The following is a 22,262-nucleotide window of genomic DNA, read 5'->3' as shown; positions in this document are numbered from 1 at the left end:
GGTAGCAGTGGTAGGAGGGTGTGCCGCTGGTCTGGTATGGGTGGTGGTGGGTGTGCAGCTGGTCTGACGCAGGAACAGGGTGAAAGGAGAGAAACAGATGGACTACAGTCTGGAATGGAGAGTCATGTAAGTTTTCAAGGGAAAGTCCATGGAAAAGCTTCTCCTGCAGAGTTACATTTCGGAAATGTAACTTTTTACTGGATTTAAACTGTTCATATAAAACTTTTGTAGACGTTTGAGCATGTCTGAGGTCTAGACTTCTAGTCCTCCAGTAAAGACCATCATAGTTTTTTCATTTTCAATGAATTTCACACATGAAACACGTGCAGAGTGAATGACTGATTCCCACAGTTTTCCTTTTTAGCATCAAATATGTTTCCAGAATTGAACTGAATTTTTTTTATGACAGCATGTCTTAGAGTCTTTCCGAGGTCTAGAATGCAAGTTCTTGGCATCAATGGTGGCTTCAGTCCATTATAAATCTCGAGAAGTTGATATTTTGATGGTGTTGATGGATACAACCATTTTAATCTTTTTCTCCCTCCTTTTTCCCTGTAATGCTGATAATAGTTTAGGAATTCTGACAGTGGTGTTGGCAGTGGAGGTGGTAAATTGCTTCACATCCATAACCACAAGTTTATAACCCTGGAATCTTTCATGGTGCACCAGAGAAAAAAATGGATTATCTGTCTGAGAGCTGCAAGCTGTAATGTCCCATGCCCATTCCATTCCATTGCGTTCTGCCAAGGCACTCTTAGGATGTGATAAAGAGATATTCTATGGGTTGTAAGTCCCAATTTTGGGTTGGAGAGAAGAACATATTGGGGTAGGAGCTCTACAGGGAGGTATCCTCAAGGGTATGTCCTGACTGCCTTATGTCTCTGTCACACAAAAACCATGTATCTCCAAAATGGTCATTTTACAGGAGAAAAAAAAACCTTCCCAACTTTAACAGGAAGTCAGTGTCAGTGTTACAGCATTTCTATTGGTCCATTCATTATAGAATTGTGGAAAAGACACAAGATTTATGTAAAATCAGATTAATTTATGTCCAAAAGTAAAAAAACATAAGAAATGAAGAAATAAGGACTTTAGTGTGACCGCCATAATTTACACCTTTGACCCCATTTACACCTGGTCAGTTCATGTGACTAGTATCTGGATTGTATCCTGGTACGATTTTGGCCACATGCATTTACATCGTGTAGTCAAATGCGTCTCCAGTTGGTCAGACTTTGGATCTGTGGGACGGAATATGCAAATCTGCTCATTGCGAAGCGATTATCACTGGTGTTTGGGTTAAAAAGATGGATGGATTTACACTGCTATAACATGTGGCTTAAATGTGTCTCAGACCACCTCTTGAGTGATCGGACATGTATCGGGTTATTGTGGTTTGGCCTTATCCAGATATAATCCTGATGAAATGACCAGGTGTAAACAGGGCCTTTGTAATTGGACAGTGGACTTGTAAGGTACACAATTGGAGCTAAATGGTTATACAGTTTTCCATTGTTTCCATCATTTGAAACAAGCTAATCAAGCTTTGTTGTTCACTGCAGGTGAATCTCTGCTGATGTTTTTCCATTTGGATGTACCAGCCTGTCCAGATGTTTAAATATGACAAAAACAGCAGGGTTTGGCTTCACACTAAGACTCTTCTGGGTATACCTTGTGACTAGAGCCAAACTATAGAACAAGACATGGAGGCTCTATCCATGGCAACTTTGGAGGGACAACCGACCTCAGCAATGCCACTGCCCCCCAAAATGACTTTTTCAGGGCAGAAAACTGTGATGGACACTGCTGAAGATGGAAGTGAGCCCATGAGGAACACTTCCACTAGGAATGGTGTTACTTCAGCATCCCAGAAGCAAGAAAATGTGGAGAATGAAGCTTCCGGTGAGAAACTGTTCGGAGAAAGTGCAGAACCACATTTCTCAGACCATGACGCCAATGATGTTTGTTTCATCCGACCAGAACATGCCCCTGAAGATAACAGGGCTCGAAATCTTTCTATGAGAACAAAGGAATACACATACAAAATGGGAACCACTGTGATTGAGAAGGTATTTGAAAGCCCAGGGTCATCTTCTATGAAAAAAGAAGATGGTCATAATGGTTGCTGCCATGGATCAGACTTTGTCTGCCTATTACAAGAAGACAACCAGTTTTGTGCCTCAGATGATCCTGCAGCAAATGGCCATGTTCTAGACACTGTAGCTAACTCTAAAGCTATTAGCTCCCAGTCAGACTCCACTTACCCTCCAGTGGACTCCACCCTACCTGGTAACCCCTTATTGACCCCTGTCCTTAGTAATGGGGCAGCAGAACTGCCACGTATTATCAAGCACAAGCCCAGCTCCATCACGTTTGCAGATTATACCTGCCTTCCAGCTCCCAACCAGGGCGTCCATGAAAGTTCTGATTCTGTGGAATGTTCTTCTGATGAAGAAGAGGATGATGACAACGTCTTCACCGAGACGCCTCGATGCAGGGAGATTTTGGCTGCCTCTAGGCGAAGGAAAGGTGGAAGGAGGCGAGGAATTGGCGAAGAAGTAGCCAAATGGGACCCTGACTCTACCAGGCTTGGCACCACTGGCTATGAAGCAGAAGAAGACAGTAGCAGCCGAGAGGTGAGGACCATGGTTCATGTAATGTGTGTGTTTGAGCTATGGATGTTAGCATGGGGACGTTAGTATGGGGATGTTATCAGAACAACTTCTTACCCCAAATGTAACTGTCCATGAAAAGGGCTCATTATTGAAGCAGTATCCTGAACAACTGAATTCGGCTTAAAGGAAGTATGTGATGATTTAGGAATTGGTGGGATATTAGCCACATCATTAGCTACACTAGCCTTGCAACTCCAGTAGAAAACTAATGGAACTAAACAAGAGCTAAAGAGATGCTTGTTGTCTGCCAAGACACCAAACATGTCTCGACAGATCAGCTACATTTGGGATAAGGGGGAAGTTGTATGAATTAGAAATTTGGCTACGCTATATTCCCCTACACATTAAAGGGACACATCATTGCTATATCTGTTGTAAACATGTCTACTTGCTTCCTGCAGCTGCAGTGGGTGAGAAGACCTTCTCAAAAAGTTAAACTAGCTAAAGCCTTGTAGCTACATTGCATTTACATTTACATTTACATTTATGGCATTTAGCAGACGCTCTTATCCAGAGCGACTTACAAAGTGCTTTGCTATTTACCCAAGAAAACCTCAGCTAGTTAGAATAGACTAATACAAAAGATACCTCCAAGCTTAGACATTACTAAACACAATACAATAAGGCAACCATAGAACTATTCGTCCAAGTACTCTCTGAAGAGGTGGGTCTTCAGTCTGCGTTTGAAGACAGCGAGCGACTCGGCCGTTCGGACATCCAGGGGCAGCTCGTTCCACCACTTTGGTGCCAGGACAGAAAAAAGCCTGGACGCTTGTCTTCCGCGGATTTTGAGGGATGGTGGGTCGAGCCGAGCCGTACTTGAAGCTCGAAGGGCTCTTGGTGCGGATCGGCTTTTGACCATTGCCATCAGATACGGAGGGGCTGGTCCGTTCTTGGCTTTGTAGGCCAGCGTCAGGGTTTTAAATCTGATGCGGGCAGCTACAGGAAGCCAGTGGAGAGAACGCAGCAGTGGAGTGACATGGCTGAATTTAGGGACATTGAAGACGACCCGTGCCGCTGCATTCTGGATGAGTTGCAGGGGCCTGATGGTGCGCAGAGGGAGACCAGCCAGAAGAGAGTTGCAGTAGTCAAGTCTGGAAGTGACGAGAGACTGAACAAGCACCTGGGTGGCCTCTCTAGAGAGGAAGGGTCGAATTCTCCGGATGTTGTACAGAAGAAATCTGCAGGACCGAGTTACGTTTGCAACATGACTTGAGAACGATAACTGATCATCCATCACTACACCAAGGCTTCGGGCTTCAGTAGAGGGAGTGACCAGTGAGTTCTCGAAGGTGATGGCAAGATCGTTTCTTGGTCCAGCAGTTCCCGGGATGTACAGCAACTCCGTCTTGCTGGGGTTGAGTTTGAGGTGGTGAGCCGCCATCCAAGACGAGACGTCGGCGAGGCATGCTGAGATACGGGTGGAGACCTGTGTGTCAGACGGTGGGAAAGAGAGCATGAGTTGAGTGTCGTCGGCGTAGCAGTGGTAAGAGAATCCATGGGAGGAGATCACTTTACCAAGAGAGTGGGTGTATAGTGAGAAAAGAAGAGGACCAAGAACTGAGCCTTGTGGAACGCCAGTGGAGAGACTACAAGGAGCGGACGTGTCGCCCTGCCACGTTACCTGGTATGAGCGTCCCTGCAGGTATGATGCGAACCATTGCCATGCAGAGCCGGTAATTCCAAGACCGGCAAGGATAGACAGGAGGATCTTGTGGTCCACTGTGTCAAAAGCTGCGGAGAGGTCAAGAAGGATCAGAACCGAGGACAGTCTGGCAGCTTTAGCTGCATGGAGCTTCTCTGTAACTGCAATGAGAGCAGTTTCAGTAGAGTGTGCAGCTTTGAAGCCAGACTGGTGGGGGTCCTGAAGATTGTTCAGAGTGAGAAAGAGAGACAGTTGGTTGTAGACGGAACGTTCGAGAATCTTTGAGAGGAAAGAGAGAAGAGAGATAGGTCTGTAGTTGCCGATGTCCAAGCTGTCTAGAGTTGGTTTCTTTAGGATGGGCACGACTCTGGCAGACTTGAAGGCCGATGGTACCTGACCTGATGACAAAGAGCTGTTTATGATAGAGGAGATGAAGGGGAGGAGGTTTGGAGCGATTGTTTGGAACAGAGGGGATGGAATAGGGTCTAGTGGACAGGTGGTAGGATTATTGGAGGTGAGAAGATGTAGGAGGTCATCTGTGGAAAGAGGAGAGAAGCAAGTCAGAGAAGAGGGAGGAGGAGGGCAGTGTCTAGAGAGGGGGGTAGAGGCAGGGGGGAAGGATCGGCGGATCTTGTCAACCTTTTCTTCAAAGAAGGAGACAAAATCGTCTGCAGACAGGGTAGTGGGAGGTGGGGGAGTAGGAGGGTTGAGGAGAGAGGAGAAGATGGTGAATAGTTTGCGTGGGTCAGATGCAGAGGATTCCAATTTCCCCTGTAGTAAGATGCTTTGGCGGCAGCAACTTCCGTTCTAAACCTGGAGAGAAGAGACTGATAGGAGTGGAGGTCGGAGTCGTGTTGTGACTTCCGCCACTTCCTTTCAGCCAGTCTTAGCTCTCTACGGTTGTTGCGGAGAACATCTGACAGCCACGGGGAAGGTGGAGAAGAATTTGCTGACCTAGGGGAGAAAGGGCAGAGAAGGTCGACAGAGGTGGAGATAGAAGAGAGGAGAGTGTCTGTAGCAGTTTCAAGTGGGAGAGAGGAGAAAGATTCGAGATGGGGAAGAGTGGTCAGGACAGTAGAGGCAAGAGCTGAGGGGGAAACAGAGTGAAGATTGCGGTGAAGAGTGGAAGAACTTGCAGAAGTGGTAGTTGAAGGAGCAGAGAGGGGGAGTGAGAAGGAGAGAAAGTGGTGATCAGAGAAGTCCAAAGGAGTCACAGCCACATCCAGAGCAGGGACAGGTCTGCTGAAGATCAGGTCCAGAGTGTTACCTGCTCTGTGTGTTGGTGCAGACTGGTTGAACGCGAGATCAAAAGAGGATAGGATTGGAAGAAGGCATGAAGACTGGAGTTTCTCTGATGGAAGGTTGAAGTCGCCAAGTAGAATAAGTGGGGCGTCAACAGGGAGTCCACTCAAGAGAACATCCAGTTCATCAATGAAACTGCCCAAAGGACCAGGAGGACGATAGAGAACAATGATGAGAAGTCTAGTGGGAGAAGAGACAGTAACAGCATGGTATTCAAAAGAGGAAATGTCAAGATTAGAAAAAGAGAGCGGGGTGAAGCACCACAGAGGAGAGAGAAGTAAACCGGTGCCGCCGCCCCTGCCAGTCCTTCGTGGAGAGTGGGAAAAGGCAAAGGCAGACGACAAGGCAGCTGGAGTTGCAGAGTTGTCCGGGGTGATCCACGTCTCAGTCAGTGCCAGGAAGTTTAGAGACCGAGCAGAAGCAAAAGCTGAGATGAAATCTGCCTTCTGCACTGCAGACTGGCAATTCCACAGTCCCCCAGTTACCATCACATTGGTATTAGAACAAGGTGGGTAAATGAGGTTACCGGAATTGCGGCGTCTGCATCGGTATCTGCACCTCCGGCTGCTGTCAGAGGTGAGGACAGGAATTGCAAAGCACATCTTCAAGTACAACAGAATAGAGTTGAGTAAAAAAGTTGTCGCAGCAGATATTCTAGCTAGGAGTCATGACGTCTAACAAACCGCTACAGACGTGCACGTCTGTAGCGGCTCCACACCTAATTTATCAAGATTGGAGGCACTTGGCTCCTCCTCTGCAATTCACACTTCTAGCTGGCCTGAAACTACACCTGAATCAGCACCTCAATCAACTAGTGAGCACCAAGCTTCTATGTTAACCTTAAGACAAGAGTGTTAGCAGAATCTAGTTAGAAGTATATTTAAAACCAGCCTACCTTACAAGCTAAAGATGACCCCAAGTAAAAAAAGCAAGCACACTGATTTCTGAGTGGCTCCACACCTAATTTATCAAGATTGGAGGCACTTGGCTCCTCCTCTGCAATTCACACTTCTAGCTGGCCTGAAACTACACCTGAATCAGCACCTCAATCAACTAGTGAGCACCAAGCTTCTATGTTAACCTTAAGACAAGAGTGTTAGCAGAATCTAGTTAGAAGTATATTTAAAACCAGCCTACCTTACAAGCTAAAGATGACCCCAAGTAAAAAAAGCAAGCACACTGATTTCTGAGTGGCTCCACACCTAATTTATCAAGATTGGAGGCACTTGGCTCCTCCTCTGCAATTCACACTTCTAGCTGGCCTGAAACTACACCTGAATCAGCACCTCAATCAACTAGTGAGCACCAAGCTTCTATGTTAACCTTAAGACAAGAGTGTTAGCAGAATCTAGTTAGAAGTATATTTAAAACCAGCCTACCTTACAAGCTAAAGATGACCCCAAGTAAAAAAAGCAAGCACACTGATTTCTGAGTGGCTCCACACCTAATTTATCAAGATTGGAGGCACTTGGCTCCTCCTCTGCAATTCACACTTCTAGCTGGCCTGAAACTACACCTGAATCAGCACCTCAATCAACTAGTGAGCACCAAGCTTCTATGTTAACCTTAAGACAAGAGTGTTAGCAGAATCTAGTTAGAAGTATATTTAAAACCAGCCTACCTTACAAGCTAAAGATGACCCCAAGTAAAAAAAGCAAGCACACTGATTTCTGAGTGGCTCCACACCTAATTTATCAAGATTGGAGGCACTTGGCTCCTCCTCTGCAATTCACACTTCTAGCTGGCCTGAAACTACACCTGAATCAGCACCTCAATCAACTAGTGAGCACCAAGCTTCTATGTTAACCTTAAGACAAGAGTGTTAGCAGAATCTAGTTAGAAGTATATTTAAAACCAGCCTACCTTACAAGCTAAAGATGACCCCAAGTAAAAAAAGCAAGCACACTGATTTCTGAGTGGCTCCACACCTAATTTATCAAGATTGGAGGCACTTGGCTCCTCCTCTGCAATTCACACTTCTAGCTGGCCTGAAACTACACCTGAATCAGCACCTCAATCAACTAGTGAGCACCAAGCTTCTATGTTAACCTTAAGACAAGAGTGTTAGCAGAATCTAGTTAGAAGTATATTTAAAACCAGCCTACCTTACAAGCTAAAGATGACCCCAAGTAAAAAAAGCAAGCACACTGATTTCTGAGTGGCTCCACACCTAATTTATCAAGATTGGAGGCACTTGGCTCCTCCTCTGCAATTCACACTTCTAGCTGGCCTGAAACTACACCTGAATCAGCACCTCAATCAACTAGTGAGCACCAAGCTTCTATGTTAACCTTAAGACAAGAGTGTTAGCAGAATCTAGTTAGAAGTATATTTAAAACCAGCCTACCTTACAAGCTAAAGATGACCCCAAGTAAAAAAAGCAAGCACACTGATTTCTGAGTGGCTCCACACCTAATTTATCAAGATTGGAGGCACTTGGCTCCTCCTCTGCAATTCACACTTCTAGCTGGCCTGAAACTACACCTGAATCAGCACCTCAATCAACTAGTGAGCACCAAGCTTCTATGTTAACCTTAAGACAAGAGTGTTAGCAGAATCTAGTTAGAAGTATATTTAAAACCAGCCTACCTTACAAGCTAAAGATGACCCCAAGTAAAAAAAGCAAGCACACTGATTTCTGAGTGGCTCCACACCTAATTTATCAAGATTGGAGGCACTTGGCTCCTCCTCTGCAATTCACACTTCTAGCTGGCCTGAAACTACACCTGAATCAGCACCTCAATCAACTAGTGAGCACCAAGCTTCTATGTTAACCTTAAGACAAGAGTGTTAGCAGAATCTAGTTAGAAGTATATTTAAAACCAGCCTACCTTACAAGCTAAAGATGACCCCAAGTAAAAAAAGCAAGCACACTGATTTCTGAGTGGCTCCACACCTAATTTATCAAGATTGGAGGCACTTGGCTCCTCCTCTGCAATTCACACTTCTAGCTGGCCTGAAACTACACCTGAATCAGCACCTCAATCAACTAGTGAGCACCAAGCTTCTATGTTAACCTTAAGACAAGAGTGTTAGCAGAATCTAGTTAGAAGTATATTTAAAACCAGCCTACCTTACAAGCTAAAGATGACCCCAAGTAAAAAAAGCAAGCACACTGATTTCTGAGTGGCTCCACACCTAATTTATCAAGATTGGAGGCACTTGGCTCCTCCTCTGCAATTCACACTTCTAGCTGGCCTGAAACTACACCTGAATCAGCACCTCAATCAACTAGTGAGCACCAAGCTTCTATGTTAACCTTAAGACAAGAGTGTTAGCAGAATCTAGTTAGAAGTATATTTAAAACCAGCCTACCTTACAAGCTAAAGATGACCCCAAGTAAAAAAAGCAAGCACACATTGCTTTCTGTGGTCAAAGCTGTCTTGCTCGACAGTTCCACTAATGTTAGTTCGGTTGTTTTTATTAGCCTCTGTAGGCCAGTGGCTATGCTAGAGCCAGATTCCCAGTGTTTGTGTGGTGTATTCTCATAATGCATGCTGGGTAATGTGGTTAGGGAACACTGTTGGATAAAAAGAAATACATTTTGTCAAACCGACGAGGCTGAGGGACTCAAACCAGGCATATTTTAGTCAGATGCATCCTATGGGGTTGTTAGTATGGGGATGTTATCAGAACAACTTCTTACCCCAAATGTAACTGTCCATGAAAAGGGCTGTTACCCTTTTCTAGTTTCTAAGCCTGATCTAGTTCTGATTCTTTATTTTTTTAGATGCTAATTGTGCTGCTGTTATAAAGTGGCAATAATTGGACATTATAGCTTTAACATCAGCCTTTAAATATGAGCTAAGAAATTGATATACATGCCAAAATATTACTGGAATTATTTTAAAATGGAAAATAGCAATAAGCTAGTCTTATAGCATCTTCAGTGATCCAACTGCATTTGAGCCAGCCACTTATTCTCAAAGTATGAGCATGTCACATGAATGTGTGGATATATCTGAGTCGTATGGCATGTGACATACCAACAAGAGCATGAAGAATACACACCCAGCCACGGTTTTCACTCACAAATGGTGTAAAACAAGACAGCATCGTGGAAATGTTCTCCTTCACAGCCTGCTACTGGTTTAAAGCTACCATCAACAGTAAATGAATCAAATCAACACAAAGAAATCATGCTTTAAAGCTGCAGTATGTGAGAATCAATACAATTCATGCTCCAGGGTTCCCCTACAGTTTGGGAGTGTGATTTGTTTTAACCCCACAGCTGTAAATACAAATCATGCTTTGGACACCCCCTCTTGGACAGCTGTACACATGCATTTCTGGACAGGCTGAAAGATAAAGAACTGACAGCATCTGAAGGTAAAGAAGCATGTGGACTGAGGCGGTAGAGTATTTTTACCGGATTTTACACTAAGATGACTTGGATTACACAGCGTTACGCAGTTCTGGAGAGAGGTCTCGTGAAGCCATTCTCCCTGTTACAGTCAGTAGGGCATCAATATGATTCTGAAGCTGTTAATGTACAGTAGAAATGCTACATAATGTTGCTTTAACAGCAAAATTTAAAAAAAATAAGGGAATCGAGTACTGTATGATCCATCAAATTGGACCATAATCCATATTACCTACTCTATACAAAGGCCAGCATGCCACATTATTCATGAACTCACTTGAAGTGAATAGGATGTAGGATGGCGTCTCTTATCTAAATGATGTGTATGTATTATCGGTGAACATCTGTGAAAGTCCTTAGCATTCCTATGTCGTCGTAACAGGTTCCCAAAACAATGGATCGGCACAGCCCTACCCCCTTTTAAAATGGTTCCTTATAAAAGATGATTGAGTGTTTCTCAACGTAGAAGAATGTTAAAGTATTTCGCAAAGTCTTTCTCAATCAAGTAAGAAGACATCAGACGACTTCCGGTACAAGACCAGACCAGTGCAAGATTATGTTCGATCAATGAGCAAAAGTTTCCCTGGAGGCCTTCTAAGCACACATTAGCATGCTGATAGAGAACTTATGAAGTAAACAGGAACCTGGAGGAAGTGTGGCGCTAACCTCTGCTCCGAAGGAATTCAGGAGCTGTCTGCTTTCTCTCCAAAACCAAAAGAGTCTATTTAGCAGTGAACTCAGCCCTCCATTATTTACATCTGCATTTGGCCGCAGCTAGCTAGAAGATTTGTGTCTTTTTTCCCAACCTCTTGCCTGACCTGGTTGCCGGTGACCTATGACCCCATTCTCCCTGTTTTTACTGGCTCTTAAAGAGGCGTCATCTGGACGTTTATGAATGTGCTGTTGTATTGTGCTGGGCATGGTTTGGGGAGGCTTCTTGTAAAATAGCTAGCATACCAGTCCATACCAAATGCCTCATTTACACTCCACATTTGCTTGAAACTGAGACGGACAGGTCATGAGAGGGTTACAGTAGCACCTTTCAGTACTATCAGTAGTAGAAAATGCCTGAGGAGGGGTGTCCACACTTGTTTGAAATGTTTGTGGTGGGCTAAGGGCCAAAATACCCATTATAAACCCTATACAAACCCTATATAAGTAAAATTAAAAAATGTAAGACATGTTTTATATAACATTACTCTTAATTGTAACTTAAACACATAAAGCTTACAAAGGTAATTGGAAAATAATGAAAAATGAACATGTTGTATATAGTATAAATATATATATATCTTACAGCATTGGGTGGTAGGTTATTTTTAGGGTCACTTAAACTGTAATGCTCTAAAATATGTTGTTTTAATGTTAAATAACTTGTGTATAATGTATAATGTGTGACCAACTGAGTTACATAGTCAAGAGGTTTGGAAATGCCTTATTTATGCAGTGTATACACATTAAATAAGCGCTCTCACTATGACCAGAGGATTGTTTGTTCGAATCCCGGTCATGCTGCTAGCCATTGTTGGCCAGGGCCCCAAGAGAGCACAATTGGCCTTGCTCTCTCCGGGGTGGGTAGATGGCGCATCACTCCAGTGCAATGCTGGCCGACACTAGCGTCTGCAGGCTGATGCCTCAGAGCCGGGTACACTGAATATGTATGGGTTGGGTAATTGGTGGTCCAATTTCTGCAGAACATGGGAAAAGAAATACAAGATAAAATCTATTGCACTATTGATTTCTGCTGCTCTCTGGCAGATTAGTTCTTTAGCCTAACTAGCAGATATTGAGAGCTTGCTTACCCTTACTGCATGTAACTGCCTAATAAAGACCATTCATTTCCATTGCCAAGCTATTCAGTGGTACAGTCTCTCCCTGGCCAGTGATGCAATTACTCCCATTACTCCACTGGTTTCCAATCCTGGTCCTGGATTAGCTAATGGATTAGCCCATTCCCTGCACATTTAAATGATTTTGTTTCCTTGCCACTTCAGAGATGAATCTAACAGTTAAAAATGCACAGTACACACAGTAGCTGTAGCTGTGAATAATTATCCAATAATCATCCAGACCTCACAGGAGAAGGTTAAGGAGTGAGATGTTGTGGCTAATAGTTTAAATAATTCCCAACACGAAGCACAGCCACTGTAAAACCCCCCCCAAAACTTACGTTTCACAACCCAGAAAACTACTTCTGAACATCACACGCCTGAAGAAGTGCATTAGTGCATATGTGCAAAGTTATGAGGATGTCAACAAGACTATACTATAGTTTAGAAGCATTATGTTTTACAGTATTTACAGTGTTTAAGAATTGTTCATTTTGTAGATGTTCTCAGTGTGTGGTTTTGTTGTTTACATGGACATTACAATTTTTTTTTACATATTTTATCAAATACTAAAATTGAACACAATAAAAAATGCTCTTTTCAGTATGAAAATGTAAATTAAGTTATTAATATATCCTTAAAATTGTATATTAAAAAAGTACAAACTAATTAAAAGTCATCAACAAATGTAAATGAAACAGGAGCAGGTTGTTATTAGCTGGACTGGAACCAATGACCTCTTGGTTTATAGGCTTTGACCACAGGGCACCTTATATTTCACTCTGATTTCTTTTATTTCTACACAGATGTCTTTAATGAAGCAGCAATGAATATAGTTTATAAAAAAAATCTTATCATTAAAATGAAGCTGTAAGTACAACAACAAATCTATTTATTTATTTATTTCCACCTATTCAGTCTACCGAAGTCCAGCCACTTTCATTCAGACTGAGGTTATAAAGAGTGTTTCTATCTGAACTGCTCATTTAAATAGTGCACTGGGTAGCCAATCAGTACAAACATCACATTTACATATGCAATATCTTAAAGTCTTAAAGGCACAGGATCAGAAGCAGTCTGGTTTATTTTAACATACAAAAAGTTAGAAATTGGTTCTGTAAAATGTAATTATGGCTATTTTCGATACATAAAAAAGTAAAAGTACAAAGTACAGAAAATAAAGAATACTCCTAAACCTCTTGAAAACATAATAACTTTAGCTTTAGCTAATTACCCGAGTGAAGTTGGAGTGCTAGAGCATTACAAACAGTAAAATGTGCTGTTCAGGGGGGACTGCAGGACCAGATTTGGCAACCTGTGACTTACTGTATTTCAGTCTACTGTAGTTCCTGCATGCTGTTCAGTGCAGTTTTTTTCCTCTATTGCTTTTGCACATTCCTGCAGACTGAAGTCGTTGCTCTCATAACAGGTAACTGAACCATCACAACAGAATTGAGCTTTGTGCAACATGCTGTGAAACCATCTGTGAAACAAGACATTGCCTACATTTGACAACCTTTTGATCAGAACCAAGTTTCGGCACAAGTACACAAACAAACACAAACAAGATCCTTCATTCTTGTCTTCTGGCAAAGGAACCTTATCAGCCGCTGTTTGTCCTCCTCAACAGGCCTATGACACAATGTTGGTGCAATGACACAGTTACTGTGCTGCAGAAATGGGCTGATAAGCTCCATCAAATGTGTTAGAGCAGGAAAAGGCAATAAGGCATGCAGGGAATCGGCCTTCCAGGTCTGGCAGTGGAGGAGGACGCTGTGGTTGTTCAGTTAGTAAGTGATTTAGCTGACACTTTAACCTGGAGTCAACTACTGATAGCTATTTTAGAGCCACCTGGAGCTACCTGGGGTTATACACCTGTCTCGATGGAAGCAGGAGCGGGATGTTATCAGCAGGGCTTGAACCAATGACCTCTTAGTTCATGGCCTTTGACCAGAGGGCACCTTGTTCCATTAATCCATCATTTCGTTTCCAAATAGAAAAAAGCAAATTCTGTAGAAGAAAATGCAGAGCAGTCTAGTTTTGAGCTTAGTTTCATTACACCTTTACCCAGAGTGATTTACAGAGGAGCAAAAGGGCTCTATGTAGTATGGGGGAAGGATTTTTAGGCTTGGTGCCAGGGATTTTGGGCCCCATGGAGTGATATTGCATTGGGCCCCACCACTAAAAAAATAATTCTGCCAAAATACTCTAATAAATACAGTTTTTAGGGCCCCTGTCAGTCAAAGACCCCTAGAATAGTCCGTACTCAGTGCCCCTGCTAATTAGTATAGTGATAGTATTTCTTGTATAACAGTGTGCTTAGCCATGAAAGGAATCAACAAGTCTGCCCTATATAACCCCTTAATGCAGACAGGCTTATTACAGACTCAGGTCAAGTCAAGTCAAGTCAGATTTATTTGTATAGCTTTTTACAACTGTTGTCGTCACAAAGCAGCTTTACATAATTAGTACTTAATAAAGGACAGAGACAGAGAAGAAAGAAGAAATAACATGAAGGGTCAAAGACCCCCGTGAGCAAGCCAACGGCGTCAGTGGCAAGGAAAAACTCCCTCAGAGCTGGAGGAAGAAACCTTGGGAGGAACCAAGACTCACAAGGGGGAGCCATCCTCCTCTGATCAGAACTATTTAAACATTAATGATAAAAATGACCAAACCAGATACAACAGAAAGTTAATAGTGGTGATAATAATAGTGTCAGACAGACACGAGTCCATCTAGGTTTCAACACGGCCACCAAACAGGCAGCAGCGGCAGGCGGGAGAGCCGTCGGTCCGCCATGGGTGGTGGTGGGTGGGGGGGCCCGCTGGCCGGACTGGTAGGTGGCAGCTGGTTTGACGCAGGTAGAGGGGACCTCAGCGGGCAGTCTTCCAGCAGGTCGGGCTGGGTGGCCATTTACTCGGAGAAGGTAAAAAGAGAAAGAGAAAGTTAGTTCTAAAAGGAATTTTATGGAGGGCGGAGAATGTTTAGCATCAGCATCAGAGTGTATCTGACGACTCCGGCAGGTCTGATTATAACAGCCTAATTAAAAGGAGAGAGCTAGAAGGTAACACAGACACGGGTGCACCCTGAAAACACCAGCATCTATCTGCTCCACCGTCAACAAACCTGAGTGATCGCGTGTAAGCAGCGAGACGACAGCTCCAGCATCTCAGTGTACTACAATTCCCTGGGTCCGCGAACCCCTGGACCTGCAGCCCTTATCTAAGAAACATTAATTACCAAAAGCTAAACTAAACATATAAGTTTTCAGCTTAGATTTAAAGATTGAGATGGTGTCTGAGTCCCGAACATTATCTGGAAGGTTATTCCAGAGTTGGGGGGCTTTATAAGAAAAGGCTCTTCCCCCTGCTGAGGTTTTCTGAATTTTGGGCACGAGTAAGAGGCCAGCACCCTGAGATCTAAGTAGTCTTGATGGTTTGTAATACGTAATAAGATCCTGCAGGTACTCAGGAGCGAGGCCATGTAGGGCTTTATATGTTAATAGAAGAATTTTGTATTCGATGCGGAATTTAACTGGGAGCCAATGAAGTGCTGATAGAACTGGACTGATATGGTCAAATTTTCTAGTTTTGATAAGGACCCTGGCTGCAGCATTTTGCACCAGCTGAAGTTTATTGAGGTTCCTGCTGGAACAACCTGACAGTAGTGCGTTACAATAATCTAGCCTTGAGGTAATAAAAGCGTGTACTAGCTTTTCTGCGTCTTGTAGTGATAAGGAGTTTCTTAGTTTGGAGATGTTCCTAAGCTGCATAAAGGCTGTTCTACTAATATTAGCTATATGTTGCTCAAATGATAAATCCGAGTCGACGCCAAGATTTTTAGCTGCTAAACCAGGAATGATGGAAGAATCAGCCAAGTCTAACATTAAGTCTGATAGTTTATTTCTAGAGTCTTTTGGACCTAAAAGGAGAACCTCGGTTTTGTCACTGTTAAGAAGAAGGAAGTTATGTGACATCCAGAGTTTTATATCCTTTACACAGTCTTCCATTTTCTGTAGTCTAAATTTATCGTCAGGTTTGGCTGAAATATAGAGCTGTGTGTCATCTGCATAGAAATGGAAATTAACGCCATGTCTGCTTATAACTGAGCCCAGTGGTAACATGTATAATGTAAATAACATGTATAATGTAAATGGTGTATTACTGAGTCTGGTGTATTACTGGTGTATTACTGAGTCACTACAGGGACCTCTGTAGAACCTGTGGGGCTATTCTCTGGTCATAGAAGTTTGTAATACCACTTACGGTCAGCGGTCCATAGGCTGTTTAAGGGGTTAAAGCAGGATTATGCAAGCATGTATGTTTTCTTCTCTGAGTCATTCACTTTTACTCCACTGCAGTAAACACAAATCATTCCTCATGGGTGGCTGTACACATGAATTTGTTGACAAGCTGTGAGATACAGAAGGTATAAGCAGCGGCTGGAGGTAAAGCAGCATGTGGACTGAGGTGGTAGAGTCATAGGACTAATTACTAGAGGTCCAGTGAGTTCAGCTGTGGCCTTAATGTTACAGAAGCGGGATTGGCACCAGAAGGTTGCTGGTTTGATCCCCTGGACTGGCAGGAAATGAGGGTAGGGGTGAGGGAACAGCACTTTCGCATCCATCATTCATGACTGAGGTGCCCTTGAACCCCCAAATGCTCTCCAGGCACTGAAGTGGCTACTTGCTTCCCCTAGTCACTACCTAGTGTGATTGCTGTCATGCCTGGCTTAAATGTGAGAGCTAAATTCTGTTGTATAGCTGTGCAGTGGCTTTTTGGTCTTTTTTTGGAACTTTTTTAACACCAAAAAGTACTGTGCAAAAATACTCAATTACATTAAATCAATTAATTATTAATTAATTAATAAATTTGTATTTAATTCTAGGTGTTATCACTAAATTAATTCAGTGAAATGAAGACATAACCCAAAGATCTGGTTCATGGCACAGTGTAGACCATCTGAACATCAATAGGCTGAATTTGCTTGGACATTTTTATGAGCTTCTGTCTCATCACCGCTCTCTACCATTCTCTCTCTCTCGTCTTGCTGCTCCGTCTCTGTTCACAAATGATCTCAGATGAAGGTGTGAAGGAATGCCACACCTTCCGCAGACACTTTGACCTTGCCTTGTTTGCGCCTACTCAAGAAATACCAGCGTACTTCACTCACTCAGTGTCTGAAGGGGTTAGAATGGGGGAGCAGGGGTGTAACACTGTGACCTTCAGAGGTTCCAGATGATGCTGTTTCTATGAATGACCTTCACATGCTTTGGCCGGCACTTACACTGTATTTAAATGAATGCTACTCAGAAATGACCCCCATTCATTTCCACATGGATACGGTCACAGTCTAGACAAAACCTTCAATTTTGACTCTTCAAAATCTTAGAGTAGAGGGCAGAAGTTAGCCCACCCCCATGAAAACCTTAGTCTATTTGAACATCTTCTTTTGGACATGTTCGTTTGAACAATTTTGAGAGATGGAGGCAATATACGTTTAGTCTGGTCTGCTCTTGATTGAAGTTGAAGTGAGGGTGAAGAAGATCACCATGGCCAGATCCAAAGAGCTCTCTGAGGCCTTCAGAAAGAAAGGTGTAGATGCCGAGGAGTCTGAGAAGAGGGTTTAAAAAGATCTCAGAACTATTAGAAATCAGCCGCTCCACTGTCCACTAAATCAATTACAAGTAGAGAACCATTAAAACAACTGCCAGTATGGCCAGATCAGGACGTCATAGCACATTCAGCCCATAAGCAGACCACAAGATGTGTGAAGAAGCCTCCAACAGTCCTAAAATCTTATCATGGGATCACCAGGTAGCTCTTGTTGCCACAGCTGATGGCAAAGTACAGCATCTACCACCAGAAAGAGACTGACAGAGTAGGATTTCGATGGGAGGCTAGGCCCAAGATTCATCTGTCCAAAACACATTGTTCCAGAAGATCCTGGTCTTTGTCTAGGTGCAGTCCTGCGTGCACACCTCCCATGAAATATTCCCCATATTTCCAGATATCCCTCCATCTCTCAGTACTGTTCAAGTGAAGATCCGATGTCCATATGTTTAAATATGTTAAACAAAAGGTTCTCATGGATTGTCCTTTAGAGTTGAGGCCTAGATTTTGCATGCAGCACTGCACAATCACCATCTGAGGGCACTATTTTCAAACGTTCTTCACCTTGAGATCCAACACCCTATATATAACTGCCCTCTGAGACATGATTTCCAAAACATCTGACCTTCATAATATTTCTTACCACAGCCTAGTTTCAACAACCCAGTTCTAAGTAAGGATCCGAATGAGGTTCCTCTTTGAGAAGCTACCACAGAATCAATGACTTGTGTCAATAAGCAAGACACTTCCTCCTTAAAAAGGCATGTGACCCAGATCTGATGCAGTTAAACACGCACCGTGAGTAGTGGCTGGTGTCCCTTCTTTTTTTAATTTTATTGGCTGCATCCTCTTGTTCTCCTCAGAACTTCCCGGCACTCTCAGTGGGTGGTATAGCCGTGGCTGGCGGCCCAGTGCGGTGCCATAGCCGGCCACTTAACTCCTCATTTGCATGTCAAAGAGGCAGCGCCGTGGCCTCCAATGTGGCCAATTTGCAGTGATACAGTTATGGCCCTCTCTCACTCTGTCCTCTTCTGAAGATAACAATGATGGCTTGATCCGGAGGGTTGACTCATGCCAACCCAGTTGCCATGGTGAGGGGTGTTTTTTTTTTTTCTCGCAATGGACAGGACTGAATAAGGAGTTGAAATGAATCAAGGCTTCTGTCTCAGCTCACAGAGGATGGAGTAAGTCTGGCATTCCACTCATTCCGAGCGAGGAACGGATGAGCACATCCCGAAAAACGTTTAATGTGGGTTTTTTGAGCTGTGTTTCTTCATTTAGCTACAATGTGTGGAAATGCTTGTTGAATAGGTTGCATAATGCTTCTCGTTTTCCTGGTACTGGCCCACACTTTGACCATAAGTTTTCTGTATTGCTTGGAAATACTGCAATTATCTCTAATACAGGCATACTAGAATTACGCGGATACCACCAGGGGGCCCCCAAGAGCACCAAGCTATTATGACAACAAATACATATTTTGAAAATAACTTTAAATAATAAAATGAAATGGTATTATACAGGTAAAAGCGATGTTTATATGAATGTATTTTCATCGTTGGCACACCAATACTAGGTTAATCAATTCCTGCTGTTGGCTGCAGCCACTGTTGGGCAAATGCAGATATGCGCCGCTTGGGTGATTGATAAGGGCCCGGGAACGTTTCAGCGTATTGCACAATATCTCCTTCCCTATGAACTGATGAAGCATCTGGTGCTGAGGTGGTGGTATGGAAGGCCCTAAATGAAAATCTGCTTAGGGCCCCATAAAGGCTTTGGCCGGCCCTGGATACAGATACGAAACTTGGTCGTTGACAGTAGGGTTGCAATGGCATGAGATTTTCACAGTATTATAACCCTGAATATTATATTATAATAAATATTATATATTATATATTATAAAAGATTTTACGGTAAATAAGATTTCACACTTGTTATTGTTGTTCTTCTTCTTGGTATTATTATTATTATTATTATTATTATTATTATTTTTATTATTATTATTAATTATATTTATAATGTTAATAATTAAAATTAATAAACATTATAATTAATAAACATTATTAATATTATACGTCAGCCCTTAAAGTAATGTTAAAATTTGGTGCTGCCAATTAACCCACCGGTTTGTAGCTCCCCCTAGCACTAGCAATGCTCCCGGCACTAGGAGGGTAAGGACTTAACTTGCGTCTCCTCAGATACCTGCGAAGCCACTGCCTTTTTTTAAACTGCCGCCAGTGCAGCATCGCCCGGCAGCCGACACGCTCGGAGGAAAGCGCCGGTCCCCAGCTCCACTGCACCAGCTAACAAACGCCTGTATTAGCCAACATCGCTTTAAGAACAATGAGGGGAGATAGCGCCATCTGCCCACCTGGAGGGAGCATGGCCATTTGTCAAAAGTAATATTTTTTTGGTTACACTTTTTTTTAAACATGTTATTAATGCAAATGTAAAATGCACCCCCTTTTAAATCTGTATGTGAATCTTTTTCCAGTTTAATGATTATGTTTAATATGGATTAATCTGCTGATTATTTTTTTTATTATTTTTATCATTTGATTGTTTGGTCACATTTATTAAGCGAATGTACACAGTATGATCCATTTTTCACACCATTAGCAAAGGTTTACTGCTGCAACCCTAGTTGACAACAATCTGAAAATGCAATATTTTGCAGCATAGTTATATATTCTGATATATACGGTTATATATTCAATTTAACAGTATATTTCTTATGTAGTGTTATGACATGACGTTATCATGTGGTCCCTGATGTTATAGTGTAATTGACTGACCTTGCTTTACACTTTGTGAAGCTACAAGCCATGCTGTTGTAATTCAGGCTGTAATTGTGATAAAAGCAATTATTAATATATAATTAAGATTCTTTATTATTTTCCTCTCAATAACCAATAAATCTATAACCAATATCTTTGTATAGTAGAAAACACATTGTACATGTAAATGTATTAGTTTGGTACATACTTATATCTAAAGTATCCCAAAAGCTATATTCATACAGCAAAACTATTAACTATTATTATTTTCTAATAATACATATGTACAAATTTCCACATTAATAGCTTGTTGTAAAAATATTATAAGGTTATTAAATGTATTATAAAGTGCTCAGTATTTAGAAAGCACAATATCCCCAACTGCATGTTAATAAGCATGTCTCCACATATCACGTTGTTACTGCCTCTAGTTTCCACAGCTGTATGATTGTCTTTCTCGCTATAACCGTACCAATCAGAATAACCTGCTGCTCATGCTTGCTTAATAGTTACTGTGGCATTAGACATTCCAAGACCAGCTCAGACTGGATCAGCTTTCCAGTGTTTTTAGGAAATCTGAACTGAATTGGAGATCAAAGTAAAGTGCATGTAATTTTGCCTGCAGACAATTTTGTAAATTACCAATGGAATTAGATACTTTCACTTAGTAAAATGACATAAGGCAAGTAACAAATCATATATAAACATATGGTCCTTAATCTTGAAGGCAGCCGTGAAGGAATTGTCAGAAGTAGCTGAAAGATCTGGTCAGTGGTTGAGGGTGTAGTATGGTGGGATATATAGGCTGCTTGGTGTGTATACTGTGTAAACCCATAAACTGAGAGAGGAGTGGATCTGGGATGCCAGACTTCACTGTTGAGTCTTTCAGAGATGTCGTGGGCTTAATTCAGGCAAACAATGACGAAGGGAGGTGCCTACCCGATGACCCCTGTGAAGAGCTCGTGATGTAGTGGGTGATACTACATAGAGGGGTATAAAGTTGGGTTAAGGGGATTAGGGGTTAGGTGTAGGGTCTTGCCATCTTTCTTGTTTCAGTGGTGTTGGGTGGTGTTGATCGGATCGTAAACGGCCATAGCAACCTTAATTGTCAGGTGTAGGATCTTATGGTCTCATGGTTGTGTAGTTAAATGTGTAACGGTAGGTGAAAGAGTTGCTGATTGGATCTTAAACGGCCACAGCAACATAGGAAGGGAGGTGCCTACCTGATAGAGTTTAAGATGTAGTGGGTGAGTTTAGGGGGGAGTATAAGGGAAAGGAATGGGCTGGGCCTTATGTGTGACCCCAGTTATGCTATTTGCAATCTCAACTAACATTCTTGTCATCTCAAAATGAGGAATATCACAGATTTACACTATATTCAAGATAAAATATATAACTGGATGCAGCATAAGACAAGAACTACCTGGATTCAAGTGCTGCCCATCAGTTTCTGCTACAATATAAGCAGTCGTAGATGGTAAGAAAGGAGCTTCTCTTTTAAAAAGTCAAGGTTTTCTTAGTAAAATAGAGAAACAACCCTTTCCCCATTTCTTCTGAATGACATTGATTGCTCTTGGTCAAGTGTACGGTCTCAGCTTAGCTGGTGACATGGAGATTTAGCCAGTACAAACACGTCCATTCTTTTGTCAAAGTCAAGAGGCTTGTTGGTCATTCTCAGAGAAGCAAGACAGACTGACGCTAACATTCTGACAGAGGACAACTTGGACCTCCCTTTGCCTGGATTTGACCCCAGACCACCCTGAGACTCAAAGGTTACTCTGAGATTTTGCCAGCTTTCAGTCCTTATTGCTGGCTTCAGCTCCGGCCAGACACTTTCTCCTGCAGAAGGTCAGGCATTTGACCTCTTAGAGAGAGCCTGTTCTCTCTATAGTGTGCCAGAATGAGCTGTAAGCTCTCATGACCACACAACTAGCTCTGCTCCTGCCTTCCAATATCTGTTCAGATTTGTGGATACACTATATGTCCAAATGTTTATGGACACCCCATCTAATAATTGCATTTAGCTACATTAGGTTGCAGCCAGTGCTGACACAGAAGT

The 22,262-nt window shown here is 42.6% G+C and overlaps 1 protein-coding gene across 1 annotated transcript in view; it reads left to right on the top strand.

Annotated features, from left to right (window-relative positions):
- stard13b (StAR related lipid transfer domain containing 13b) overlaps nt 1-22,262 on the top strand; it is a 153,563-nt gene that overhangs the window by 9,234 nt on the left and 122,067 nt on the right. The window contains exon 2 of the mRNA XM_072691534.1: nt 1,563-2,636. Coding sequence (XP_072547635.1) covers nt 1,704-2,636 — 933 coding nt within the window. The 5' untranslated portion in view covers nt 1,563-1,703. The remainder of the gene's footprint in view (nt 1-1,562; nt 2,637-22,262) is intronic.

This window comes from Salminus brasiliensis, chromosome 11 (genome assembly GCF_030463535.1).
Source record: "Salminus brasiliensis chromosome 11, fSalBra1.hap2, whole genome shotgun sequence".
Classification (NCBI taxonomy): Eukaryota; Metazoa; Chordata; class Actinopteri; order Characiformes; family Bryconidae; genus Salminus; species Salminus brasiliensis.
This window is presented reverse-complemented; position numbering and strand designations above follow the sequence as displayed.